This window comes from Periplaneta americana, chromosome 15, assembly GCF_040183065.1.
Source record: "Periplaneta americana isolate PAMFEO1 chromosome 15, P.americana_PAMFEO1_priV1, whole genome shotgun sequence".
NCBI classification, from domain to species: Eukaryota; Metazoa; Arthropoda; class Insecta; order Blattodea; family Blattidae; genus Periplaneta; species Periplaneta americana.
In genome coordinates this window covers 45,355,048-45,370,399 of record NC_091131.1, presented here as the reverse complement: position 1 = coordinate 45,370,399, position 15,352 = coordinate 45,355,048, and the positions used below count along the sequence as shown (strand labels likewise).

Genomic DNA, 15,352 nt, shown 5'->3' with positions numbered 1-15,352 from the left:
CACAATCATCAATACTCTGGTGTAATGTAGACAGACCTCCCATGATGCACCTTGGGCAATATCCTTAATGGTGAAATGATCTACAATTTTGGCATGTTAAACCCAGAGAAAGATGCGTGGTTCAGGGATGAAAATCAAAGTACTTGCCATTCGAGAAAACTGAAATGGGAAGATAGGGGAAGTAGATAGGTGAATGACTGCATGTGTGTAGTCTGTGCATCTGTATGTGATAAAAATAAAAAAAAAGTAATAATATAGGCCTAATTCCATCATAATTATGAAGTAAAAATGATTTTTTAAAATTAAATAAAATACGTCAATAAGAAATGAAGAACAAAACCCATAAAATATTGCGTACAACAATAAATCTTGAACTTCAATTAATAATATCCCCTAATTGGTGTGTGTGTTTGACTGTAAGGATGTATGTGTGTTTTTCTGTGTGATTGCAGGTGAGTTACAAGGTGTGTTTGTGCGTGATTGTGTATTCATATGTACTTTAGTATGTGAAGAGTTGCGTTGTTGAAATTAATTCGTGCTGGGGATGATAATATAGCATGTGATAATTGATTTTGTGTTTCATTGCAGGTCTACAAGAACATTAAAGAAGCACTTTTCCAAGGACAAACGACAACTTCACGTCCTACCTGGTGGAGAGAAGCAATAAAAAACAACAAATCGAAGTTATAAGTTAACGTGTCCAACATTGACATAATGGGAGGAAGGGAAAGGGAAATACACTAGATTAATTTTCTTAACTGATTTTGCTAGGAGACATTGATGTGTCCATGTTCTGGTGAGATAAAAAATTTTTTTGGGTTCTTAATTGGTAAAAAGAAATGATGAGAAATCATCTTCACAACAAAAGGAATGCCATAGTAGTATGGATTATGCTATGTACGATCTCTAGAATAAAAAAATAAGCTTAGTGATGTTCAGGAAAAAAAATATCGCATATTGGAAATTATATGTCAAATCGCATTAGAGTTCACATTACCATTGGTAGCAGTAGAAAGAATGGCTTTGGATTGGAACCCCCAGGGTAGTAGAACAAGAGGAAGGTCAAAAAATACATGGAAGAGAACAGTTTTGGAGGAAATTGCTAGGATGGGGAAAACGTGGAGTGAAGTGAAGAAGTTGGCTAAAAATAGGGTCCAATGGAGGCACTTTGTGAATGCCCTATGCTCCTCATGAGGAGATACAGGAGTTTGATTGATTGATTTACCATTGGTAACAAACCCGCAGAACAAGTTTAAATTGTATTGTATTGTATTGTATTTATTAACATTCCATGGTATTCATACATGCTTACAGCTAGAATATGGAACAAGTTAAAAAACTTAATACTATTATAAAGTCTTAATTTATAGTCACAGTCTAGATGAAATATATACAGACGAGATTTACAATATAGTCTACTAGTACAACACAAAGTTTTAGTATCAATTTCATGAAGTGTTATTGAATGTCATGAATTCACCTACAGAATAGAAGGCGTGAGAAATTAGGTACTTCTTTAATTTGGCTCTGAATAATTTTATGTTTTGAGTTTCATTTTTTATATCGATAGGGAGGTTATTAAAAATGTTTATTGCCATATAACGCACTCCTTTTTGATAGCACGATAGACTTGCCGATGGAGTATGAAAGTCATTTTTTTGGCGTGTATTTATGCTATGAACTGTTGAATCAGTTACAAAGTTTTCACGATTACATGCGAGGAAGATTATTAATGAAAAGATATACTGACAAGCCATGGGCATTATTTGTAGTTTTTTTTAAATAGTCCTACACGATTCCCTAGATTTGGCACCTACTATTTTCGAATTACTCTTTTTTGTAATAGAAATATATTGTTACTATCTGTGGAATTTCCCCAGAATATTATTCCAAAACTCGTTACTGAATGGAAGTATGCAAAGTATATTGTTTTTAAGGTATTGATATTTACTATCTTTTGCATAGATCTAATAGCAAATCAAGCTGAATTTAGTTTGGGGGTAATTTCTTTAATATGATTTTTCCAATTTAACACATTATCGATTTTTAAGTCAAGAAATTTGGTTGTTGTTAAATACTTAGGTTATAATTTAAACACATTCCAACACATCTGTGGGACCATAATAAGAACTTTTATGATAAAACTAGGAAAGATTTCCAAATCAAATTGCATAAAATTATGGTAATATCAATGTTATTATATGGATCAGAGGCATGTACCATTAAGAAATTTTATATACAGAAAATACAGTCTAAAGAAATGAAATTTCTAAGAGCAGTGGGTGGCTACAGATTGTTAGACAAAAAAATGAAAGAAATGAAGATGGAAGAAAAGAATTAACAGTAGACGAACTAAACGCAAAAATTTATCAATACAGAATATAGTGGACATGGCATGTACTATGGATGGATAACAACAGATTACCAAGGACAGTTCTACATTACACAGCAGCTAGCAGGAGATACTAGGAAGACCATTGAAAAGATGGGCATGCCAATAAATTATCAGTACAGGTTTGGAGTTGGAATGAATTCAGAAGGAACTAGTCCTTGACAATGACGATGACAATGATATCAACAAGTAAGATTACTGTTGTGAAATTAGCCACTGACATAGCTCAGTCTGCTGATGCACCTACCTGCCGATCCAGAGTTGTGTTTAGACATTGGTTCGATTCCTGCTTGGGCTGATTACCTGGTTTGGTTTTTTCCGAAGTTTTCCCCAACCATAAGTGAATGTCGGGTAATGTATGGCGAATTCTCGAACTTATCTCGCCATCACCAGTCCCATCGATGCTAAATAACCTGATAGTTGATACAGTGTCATTAAATAATCAACTAAAAACTTTTTGAAATTATGAAATGTAAATATTTTATTAATTACCTGTTCGAATCATAATTGTAATTAATTTGTTTCACAAAATCGTGACGGTTATCCAAGCAACAATATAATATAATAATTTAAATCAGGTTATCGTGATTAATAATTCCAAAAGTAAGATCGAATCACATAAAAAAATTATTCTTTTAGGTTATAACTTAAAACAAATATGTAGGCTATTGCAAGAAATATCACCTCGTAACACTATCAAATTAATTTAATATAACGAAAATTGATTAAATCCATCACATTTGTATATAATTTTAACAGAAAAATAATTGCTATAAAATTATGTAAACACTGATTGCATTTTTCAAACGGAAACCATGTCGTTTACAGCTTTTAACATTGAAATTAGCAGCTAACATGCTCTTAGTTGCCTATTTAACAAAAACAGTAAAAAGAAATTAAACCTTAGGGCATGTGACTGGATGCTCGAGAATGTGCGCATGTTAAGTCATCCAGAAGAAATGTATTGCTATGGTTCATGATCTGATAAAGCCAATTAGTAGAATTTCGACAATAATAAAATTTAATAGTATTTTAAAAGCAAATTACAGTTAGCATAGTAACGACAGTTGAAGTTCTACTGTACTACATTATCTTTGGTAGTTCAGTGGTTACTATGCTTGTATTTGAACACACAGTATGAGATTCAGTCCCAGCCGAGGGCAAATTATATTTTTTATTTGAATAAAATTGTTAGTGCGACAACCGTTGGATAAGGGTGTGAAAAGCTTATAACTTCATGTGTTAGTTTTAGATTTAATTCATATGAAAGATCCCTTCATTCAAGAATGAAGTTTAGTGGAAGTAAAACTTCATTTTCAAGCTTGGAGTTACTCCATTTGATGTCACAATAGGTTTGTTCCAACAAGCAATTCAGAATGCGTTCCGAACTTCTTTAGACGCATGCACCAGTTGTGTACGGTGTCAGAACTAGTTCGGGATTTTACGTTGTTGGAACGTTTCTCGAACTGTTCTTTCAAGGCCTTCGGAGTTCCTTCTCATATTAAAATTATATTCATCTTCCGAACTTAATTCGTCATAAGATATATCACTATTACCTTCCAAATCACTCATGATTGACTATTTTTTTATTTTAACCTGCCTAGTTTCGAAGCATTTTAACCATAACTTCAGATTAAACCACCTCCACATGCGTCAACAGTTCAGAATTCCCAGGTCTGCTCTTAATCGAGAACCAATTTCACTCATTCCAAATTAATCAGTTCTAGTCTTGTTGGAACGCACATTGAGTTACTGCGCATGAGAAGGCAGTTTAGAATCAATTCCGAACCATACTGGAACAAACCTAATGATAATTATGGAGGCTTTCGGTATAAAAATAGTAGAAATATGTCGGTTCAAATCTCACTGGTCTGCAGTTTTTAATTGCGTATATAACAATACTGCGGATGTTATACAAATTGAAAATGGGTATCAATTAAAACGAGGAAATTAAGAAGAATTAAATAAATTAACAAACGATATCTGTAATTAAGATAATTTAAATATTGTTCGTACCAGTAGTATAGACTAAATTGCTAGCAAAACTGCTGAAGTATGGTTTCTCATCACCCACTTCTGTTTAGGTGCTAAAATTGTCAAATTATAGTTTTTACCTCTAAATGAAAAACAAAACTGAATAGACTACAGTGGACTTTATGTTGTCAGCAAACAGCTAAATACATTAAGAAGATTGATTGGTAGTTTTACCTCTAAGACAGGCCTGCACAAGGTTTGCGCTCTCCGAGCCGGCTCACAGCTCATGAGCGGAATGCAGATATTAGCTGCGCTCTGTGTAAGGGTGGACTGGAAGAAGGGGTGATCTCGTACAAAATAAACACAAAAGGAAGTGCTATTACGAGTGCTTATGAAATGAATTCCCGTTCAGTGTTTGCAATACTATCTTGGACTATTAATAAAGAAATATTTATTTTACAGAAGTAATAGAAATTCTATAGCTACTTAAATGTACAATATCATTTTGTTAATTTTTATTTATCAGTACATCAAAACGACGTTTTATGCTGTTGGCAGCTGAAGGAACAGTAGCCCACTGATCATAATGAAACATCAGTTACAGATGTTCGATGTCTGCCTTTATTAAAGTTGATTATAGAAAACAGTTGCTCACAAATATAAATGTTGAGCCAAACATAGCAATCATTTTCACAGCCAGCCTGTGTAGTCGTGGATATTATTGCTAATGTTTAGTCTTGTAAAACTCAACCAGGCTAGTAGTACTCGTATTATTCAAACGATCTTTAGCCCTTAGGTCACATTGAAGATCAATAAGTTCGAGCTGTAAATCGTTAAATGTTATGTTCCGTCTTTTAGATTCCTCCATACTGTACTGTAGCAGTAGGTAAGCAACGTGAAACAGTTACTGAGAATAGGCCTACACACTGCACTCCACTAGATAACTGAGTGGTCGTTTCCCTCTCCTCTACCTATAGCAAGTCTATGTCATTCTGACGTATCTTCCTCTCCGTTTCGGCGAGCGGTAAACACTGCTCCGAAGGAGCACGCGCGCTCGTTGAGCACTGTTTGTGCAGGCCTGCTCTAAGATTATGTAGACTATGTCCTGTGAGAAATAATTTTACACTATTCAGTAACAGGAATAATTGACTTAGCATCAGTTTTCTTCTACATGAAAAACTATCATCACAGTATATTTCTAATTGAAGTCTTAATGCATCAAAGTCTAGCAGTGGTCTGTATACCTTTTCTGAGTTCAGATACATACTCGGATTTCCGTCCATTTGTAGGACTCTAGCATAAAAAAAAATACATAATGAGAGAATGTCAATGTTGGACCATGCATCTTAATGAATTATAAGAGGCGTGATCAAATGAAACCTGCTTTGTTTCGCCTCTCATTTGAACCAGTATTAGCTACTGGGAAGGCAAACCTGAGTGGCTAAAATAAAAGATTGCCTCCTAAATTGCATTTAAAATATGGTAGTCCACTGCTGAATGTAGCTAATCTATAGAAACTCGTGAAAGAAATCATACAGAACTTCTATGCAGCAATCAAAAGCGAAAGATTAGAATATATGATACCTTTATCTCGCTGCATTATAATGTGTGTTTATTTGCGTTTTGGGTTAAATCATTGAATATGTGACATGACCTACACAACTGCCACCACCATTTTTAATACACAGTTTAATGACTTCGTTTGTAAAATTGCTACACTGGATACTTGCATACGAGACATGAGCGGGAATTCCAGTATTATTAGTTGGGTGGCAAACTGTCTCATCTCACTGGTCTGAATGGAAATGAATGTTGTCGTTAAACTTATCACTCCTCAAAAAGATTTAATTGAAGTACTATTGGAAGAATTAAAAATTAATTAATTTAAAAGGAATATCGGTATGTATAATAAAGGTGGTAGTTGCGCAAACCTGCAACCTGGCCAGACATTGCCACTGATGAAAATATTTTTTTTTCGTAGTTACCAGTATAAAGTCTCTAAAAATTACAGATTCGCTAAAGAAGAAGACTATTTGTAAACGATGTACGTAATTGGTTTAGATAACAGTTAAAGAACAGTTTTCTGGATGATATCAGAAAATTGTTGAAATCCTATTTGGATGACTGCCTGGATTTGCGCAAATATTTCTTCTAACAAAAAATTTTCCATTTTCATCCTACAGGTTACACATTAACAAGCTACGATAAAATTTCTTAATTAAACTACGGTATAGTTAACTTTATGAAAAGTACATGAACAGGTTTCATTTTATCATCTCTTATGTAATGAATAAATGCTGTATTTTAGTGATTTTTTAATGCACATAAAAAGTACGAATAGAAATGAATTACTATGTGATGAAGTACTTTTGTTAAAGTAAAAGAAATACATTCATAATAAACTGTAGGCTTTAAGGTCAGAATTTAAAGCTGTAGCAAAATGAATATAATTTTGTATTACAGCACAGCAAATTTAAATAAGAGTTTATATAACAGTGTTATGCATCACAGATTTTTCTTATTGTATGTTGAAGTATGTAAATACTGTTTGTTCTTCCCAAGCATATGTAGGAATATTGGTTTTGTACAAAATTGCGAAAGAATTAACATCTACATACATCATGACCTCATCAGTCAAAAATATAATTGCAATGAAGTTTTAAAAACAACAAACCACAAAGATAATGAATAGGCTACTTTATTTAACTGATCTATTATTTATTAAGCAGTATTAAATATATTAATATAACTGAGTTCAGTTTTGGTGTATATTCTTTTAATTTCCTTAACCTATACTCCAGCTACAAAGAAGTTACTTTCCAAACACCATAGGATCCAGGGTTGTCAGATTCTCTCGTCAGTAATCCAGGACAGGTGATGATACTGCATTCCTTAACATGATTTTAGAGAACTCAGAGGTTCATTGCCACACTCACATAAGCCTGTCATTGATCCCTATCCTGAGCAAGATAAATCCAGTCTCTACCATCATATCCAGCTCCCTCGAATCCATTTTAATATTATCCTCCCACCTACCTTTCGGGCTGCCCAAAGGTCTTTTTCCCTTCAGGTCTCCCAAATAAAGCACTATACACATTTCTGGATTCACCCATACATTATGCATACCCTGCCCATTTCAAACATCTAGTTAATCTTCTCAAAAGAATATTGAACAGCATTTTGAACGACTTCAATAAAATTATCCCTCGAAAGCTACTTAGTCTTTTCCCCTTTCTTAAAGATATAATTGTATGGACTACTCCTGTTACCTTAACGTGGCTACACATTTCAATTAATTCAATTTGTAATACAATTGGTTTGATTCGTTTTATGTATTTCAATAAAATGTATAGGGCCTAAACTTTTAATTTTCTTACATTTTTGCTAGATTATGAAATTTCTTTTGAATTATTCATAGTCTGGAAAAAGTATGTCATATATCCTGATGTACCGGTATACAGAAAAAATCCATGATACCAGTGTTTAAATTCTATAGATAATAAATCAACTTCCAAAGAGAGTAAAGATTAATGCTGCGGTATAATACATACTAAAGTATTGCCGTTTTTATTTCAATACAACCTGATAGGAGGCACCAGGCAGTGTTGAAGACTATGTTAAAGATAGGTTGGACAGGATCTTGAAAAAAATGAGTAAGGGATTTTTAAAAATAATTTTACAGAAATGAGCAAAGAATTATATTTTTCCAATCTTTTTGACATTCTGGGACAAATGTAACTCAAACCAGGACACACAAACACCATTTAAATCCAGGACATCTGGCAACCCTGATAGGACCTGAGAAAGTATCTTCTCAAACGAAATCTCTCTCCCTACCAGCATTTCATTGTGTTTTGTGGCACCAACAAATGGTAAGCAGATATTGTATTGTCTGGAAGATTGAATAAACAAGATGTTGAAAATCCTACTGTACCGTACTTTTAAAAAAAATCTTTACGTGTATGGTATGCGACCTAATTATATGAAGTATTAGAACAAAGTATTGCAATGCTTTAGGAAGTTCGTTTCCATATTTTCGCGGAAATTCACATTCCTGATCCAAAAGAAATGATTTTGAGTACGTCATCTATTGTAGCTATTTCTTCTAAATTTTGGATGAATTTGGTTCATATTTCATAATTTACTTGGCAATTTGCCCAGAAATAATGCACGTGGAATATAATAAATATTAGTAGAAAAATTAACTAGTAACACATTAAAGAAATCATACACACCACAGACATAATCACAATACAGAACTACCGGTACTTCACATACAATAACAAATATTGCACTCAAATATAAGGCCTACCCATGGGATCACCTATTTCCAGCATACTAGCAGAAATATTCTTACACCGCATAGAACAGACATACATACTAAACAAAGACAACAAACACGCAGACAACATCATATACTGGCACAGATACGTAGATGACATACTAATACTATACAAAGGAAACAAAAGACAGATCCAAAACCTACAACACATAAACAAAATACTCCCAAAACTACACTACACATTAGAAACTGAAAACAACAAATCCATAAATTTTCTAGACATCACAATAAAAAAGTAAACAACAAACACACATTCAAAGTAGACAGAAAACCAACAACAACACACATACACATATACAACACATTCAACCACCCAACACAACACAAACAAGCTGTATTCCGAACAATGGTACATAGATTACTCAACATATCAATGAACCAACATGATTACAAAGAAGAGCTAAACACAATCAAGTACATAGCACAAGAAAACGGATACAACCCTAACATAATAGACAACATAATACGTTAGACAAAACATAATCACAAAAAATATAAGAATACAACACAAGTACAAGAACACAAAAAATACATCACACTAACATACGAAAACAAAAACACACATAAAATTGCAACCTCATTCAAGAAATTAAATTACAACATCGCGTACAGAACAAATAACACTCTACAAAAACATCTCAACACACAAACAAACAAATACAACCACACAGGAGTATACAAACTCAAATGTAACACTTGCAATAACTTCTACATAGGACAGACAGGCAGATCATTTCAAACACGTTACAAAGAACACATCACAGCCATAACAAAATTACAAAACACCTACACATATGCAGAACACATCACAAATGCTAACCACACCTACAAAGAGATCAACACAGACATGGAAATACTACACATCCAACCAAAAAGCCAGAAACTAAACACACTAGAACAATATGAAATATACAGACACACAAAAACACACCCCAATGAAATTCTCAACATACAACTCAATTTCAGAACACACTCTTTGACTCCACTTTACACCACACGAACACACCCTCGCAGGAAACAAAACAAGAGGCGCCAAGACCAGCAACGACCAGTTCTGAAGATGACCCATAATAGTTCGACACATGTAAACAAGGTGCGTTAGAATTTAACACAAAGTCTTATCATACATATTCCGAAGTGATACAGTGTTAAAAGTTGTGTAATCAAGATGTATAGAACAGATTATATTTAGCACAGAATGTATGTTGTGAAAGATGTGACTTAATTATCAAATAATAGGTACCAGTATATGATACATGATTTTTAAGGTTTGAGAGTTGGTATTCACGACATACTGTGTCAAATGCCATTTGCGTGTCTAAGAAGAGACCCAAGCACACTGCCTTTTCCTCATATGTACTGTACCGGTATCTAAAATAGTATCAGTGATCCGGTGAAACTGTTGTGGACAAGAGTTGTTTGATTTAAATCCAAACTGCTTTCGAGGAATAGTCTCTCGAAGTTGTTCCAAGATTTTTTTATAATAATGGCAGTAAGCTTATTGGGCGGCATAATTTGTAGGTTTGCTTTTGTCTTTATCAGGCTTGGGGATCATTACCACTATGCATGCTACCATTATTCGAGGAAAATATGTTAAACATATACCTACATTATATATTTGTGTTAGAAGAATGAGTGGTTTTCTAGAAAAATTATCCAGTAGAGGTTGAACAATAAGATCATGGCTAGCAGCTTTCTTATTTGAAGATCTTTTAATTTGATTTCTGACGTCCTGGCGTAAAAAAAATTCCCCAAAATAAGATAATTGAAGAGACTGTGTTAAATGAATTTGATGAGTGAATCTAAATCAAGACTAGGATTAGGTTGGAGCTGCTGATATAACTGTTCAGAGAAAATTTTTACTTTTTGGTCAGGTGGTGAAAACCATTGGTTGCCGACTTTAAGTGGAGGAATCCTGCTGTCAGTATGCTTTATGGTAAATTTTGTTTTTTGCCATAATGTTTCATCTTCAGCAATTAAAGATCTTAATTTACTTTCCACAGCAACCTGATATCGGTTTCTTAAAGCTTTATGGAATTCTCTGGAGGCTGGATTTAATTTGATTTTGTAAGAAGGGTAGGTACCGTATTCTGTCTTTTTCCAAAATAATTTATATTGATTTTTAATCAGTTAAAGTTGTATTTTTTGTGATGTAAATGGAGCTCCATTTTGAATCTTGGAGCTCTACTTTTGTTTTTATAATTCTGAGAATGTCTGTTGGTTACATTCGCTTCAAATTGAATGTTCCAGGTAAATGTAGACACAGCAATGTCTATCTCTCTGGAAACTCTTGAGAGGTATTTTGTGTTTCAGACAAATGAATCAATACTGGAAGGTGATTTGAACTCAATTCATGTAAGGCTAAAGAAGTTCGCCTCCTTGGTCTTGAGGTAGTGTGCTGGACTCTTGATCAAGGTGGCCCAGGTTCGATTCCTGGTTGTGAAGTCAGGGGGATTTAATTCGGACCTCTTCACAGGGACTGGTTGTCTGTCCATTGTCCCAGTGTGTGTGTAGTCTCTCGCAGTGGCCCCCCGAGTACCCTGACCCAGTACACAAGGGAGTCCTGCAGTGTGTTCAGTAGAGTTGTGGGTGTAAGCACAATAAGTCTCTGGCTGCGGTGCCGAAATTAGTAAAAAAAAAAAAAAAAAAAAAGAAGAAGAAGAAGAAGGAGACTAAAGAAGCCATGGAACAGAAGTCGATTTTTTTTTCCTTGACTTTGTTGATTTATAGGTAAATAGTTTGCAGACGTGTCCCGCAACGTGGCATCATGGTCTAAGGCATCCTGCCCAGGACTCACGTTACGGAATGTGCGCTGGTTCGAGTCCTCGTGGGGGAAGAAATTTTCTCAGATTTCGGCCAGTGTATGGGACCGGTGCCCACCCAGCATCTCATGATGCACTTGGGGAGCTACGATAGGTTGCGAAAGCCAGCTATAATGGTTAACCACACGATATCTCCATTCTGGTTGGATGATCGTCCACCTGTGCTTCGGAATGTGGGCGTGAGGCCAGCAGCCGGCTGGTCGGTCTGGGTCCTTCATGGGCTGTAGCACTACGGATTATTATTATTATTATTATTATTATTATTATTATTACATAATAAACGGATAAATTACATAATAAACCTCGTGTTACTTCCCCATCTAGGATATTTGCTGGCTGTTAGCTGTTAGCCACCTCCAATGAGAAAATGAACCCGCGACCATACTTTCTACTTCCACTCAACTTTAAGTTGCGCGCTTCAATAGTGGCTGGAGTTTTCTCCATCCCTATTCGCTGTCTACATCGCGTTCAACAGGTGCAGTAAAAAGTCTATTAACCTTTTCACATTGAATTCACGATGGAATAGAGCAGTACCAGTACTTCTATAGCCTAATTAATATTTGTGATGTGATGACAGAAAATATAAATTTTATACTGAAAGTTTTTGAAATGTTAATATAGATAATTTGGCAACAATGGGTAAAACTTGTCGGAAAAAAAAAAGAGGTTATGTTTTCTGCATAATAAAGTGAATGGTATGGTATACATTACTTCATTATGTTCAATTTTGTTTGATCATGCTCTGCAGTACATTGTTAAATGTGCCGTATAAAAAAAATAGATTAACCTAAAAAGGTGTTAAAAGTTGAAGAAAAGTGGTACAGGTAACATTCTTTATTTCGAGCACTTGAGGTTAATCCAGCATATAGCGAATTATTGTACTCCTTATTCGCTGGTTAATCCTTCATAGTTCATATTCCATCTTGTATTATGCTACGTCACTGTTTATTATTCGATAGAGAAACTGATAAAGATAGATTTTAAATAATTGTACTTTGGTAGGACAATTTTATCGTGTTTATTCACAACTCAAGGACATACATGACCAGCAACATTATTTCCCTAATAGCTGTGTAACGATTAGTAGACTACAGTCCGTATTGTGTACCGGTACCACTCTATTCGGGTTTATAACAGAATCTGAGTTATCTCAAGGTAAGTAGGCCTATATGAAGTTAAAACCATAATCCTACTTCTGGAGCTGTTCAATTGTTAATATTGTGACTAAATCCTCATATTTTAATAATGTAGAGCAAAATAATTATTCATAATGCTTTACTTTTAATTAACTCTACTGCAAGTTAATAATAATTGCGTTTTGTTTCATGTCCTGCACAGTTAGTCTATATTTAATGCATTAAATTTAAGTACCGGTAGTGGCCTATAAGCAAAAGGCTTCTATCTAGTCTTCTTGTCTATAAGCCCCCTACATGTTAGTGAGTGACAATCTGGAACACCTGAATATAACTTACAACATGTTTCTTTTTAATTGTTTTCCTAAACAAGGACTTTTTTATCTCTATTTATTTATTTACCTGTATTGTATTCATCTAGTCTGCCTCTCTTCAGTAAATAAACTGCAGCACAATTGCACTTACCGGTACTGTATTTAATTTTTCCTCACTCTTCTTGTGTTTCGAGGTATGTTTTCCACGTCCGTCGCTGGTGAGTTTTTCAGTAGTGCTTGGCCTTTTATTCTGAATGATATGTATAATTTTTCAGAACCAGAATGCATTAAGTGTTCCATTTTCATAGCATATAACCTACTTTCTTTCCGTTAACATTGACGTTTGATTCCCAGTATTTATGCACATTGCTTTTGTCCAAGGATGTTGCGAAGAACTGGCTTCAACATTACCATTGCTTGTAAAAGAAAGCCAAACTTCAACTTTCGAAGGAGATCTGTTCCGTACAATTTGAGGGAACAGTTCTAAAAATGTGCTGTTGTTGCAGATCTTAATTTTTTTTTTCTTCTATATTAATTTCTCCAGACTGTTTTCACTTTCTGATCCTAGGATAGCCTCCATGTTTTGTCTCTATTACTCTCATTATTGTAATCCATAAGATCTGACAGTAAAAATCTTGGGTTGTTTTGTGATCTTTTATCAGATGTTTTCCTTCAATAATATGTTATCTGGCAATTTTTTCTAGTTTCACTGGTGGTGATGACAATACTCAATTGTCATCATAGTAGTCACATAATTATAATAAATTAAGTCCCCTAGGAATTTAGTACATTCAGTATCCTTCATGTATACAGAGTGAGCAGTAAGTAATGTCATTAATTTTAAGGGGTTATTATTTGAGATACGAGGTGTGTAAATAAAGTAATGAGACTGATTTTTTTCACCTGTTTTATTCAACATTGACCCCTTCGAAGCCAAGTCCCTTGAGGTGTGTTTTCAATCTCGGGAAGAGGAAAAAGTCACAAGGGCTCAAGTCGGGGGGATAAGGAGGCTGAGGAGCCACAGGAAAGTTAATACTGGCCAAAAAATGGTTTACTGAAATTACTGTGTGACAAGACACATTGTCGTGATGCAACACCGAGTTGTTTTTTATGTTTGGCCTCACACGCGTGACCCTTTTGCGAAGTCTTTCAAGACCCTCTCAGGTCGGAACATACTGCTCCAAAGCTTCTGTACAGTTGGCCTCATGGAATCCACCAAATTCCACACATGATGCTTGACAACAGCACGTACACCATCAACAGCATCTTTTCTATGTGATTGGCAGAGAATATACACTTTAAAGTGGACATAGCCTATTTTAGAAAATTTTCCAACAGAGTCAAATTGGAAAATTATATTTTGTTTAAATTGTGTCACACAGCCATCTGAAAAAAATATGTAACTTATGAATTAATTTTTATGGTCATGCCATTAATTACCGATTCATAAGAATTGATTGACAGGCTAGTAACAGAAATGTCATCTGCCACAATGACATACCAGACCACAATTTTAATTTCCATATACCAGTAATAGAACTGCTGTAAATACAGCTATCTAGAAGTTGTTTCTGTACTCTGATTTTATATTATATACATAGAGAGAGAGAGAGAGAGAGAGAGAAAGGTGCACAACTTCAATGATTTTTTAGATGTTCTTTTATTAGTATTACTAGCCATACCTGTGTGCTCCGCTGCACTTGTTGGAAATAAATATAAAGTAATTACATAATTAAAATAGGACATCTGCCTCAGGGAACATTCGTGTTTGATAGAAGGATAAATAGTTTAATATGATACTTAATTTAAATTGTATTGAAGTAATTAAAATGCGATCATTTTGGTCCAGAGACCACTCATTTGGTGCAATGATAATTCCTTTAATATATTTCTTATTTGTTATTACATGCAAATAATTAAAATATGATCATTTGGTTCAGAGAACATCCATTTTTGATGCAACAATAATCCATTTAACATTTTTATAAATTAGTCTTGAATGCATCTTTAATAAATCACTCCAAATTAATAGAGTGGATTGTGTGCGAAGGTAATTTTTCTGTGCATAAAGATCTATTTTCATCTTACCTCATTCCTTATATGTAGTATTACATTCATCTAGAGAAACTACAAATTTCAAATAGTGAAGGAATTATCCAAATTAGTTTCTGAGATTACTTCATAAAAACAGACAAATTTAATATTCTCTGTATATTAATATTGATAAACGTCAAGGCCGCCTTAAATAGACAGAGTCATTTGTTTTAATTTCATTATAGCCATCGATGTCGTTTCTGCAATAACTCCTTTGTGACATATCGATTTTCAGATTTTTGCTCTATTAAATAACTTAAATAGTTATACAGCAAATAATA

The 15,352-nt window shown here is 34.2% G+C and overlaps 1 protein-coding gene across 1 annotated transcript in view; it reads left to right on the top strand.

Annotated features, from left to right (window-relative positions):
- LOC138715710 (uncharacterized) overlaps positions 1-15,352 on the top strand; it is a 111,979-nt gene that overhangs the window by 61,499 nt on the left and 35,128 nt on the right. The window contains exon 15 of the mRNA XM_069848766.1: positions 589-683. Within this exon, the coding sequence (XP_069704867.1) occupies positions 589-683 (95 nt within the window). The remainder of the gene's footprint in view (positions 1-588; positions 684-15,352) is intronic.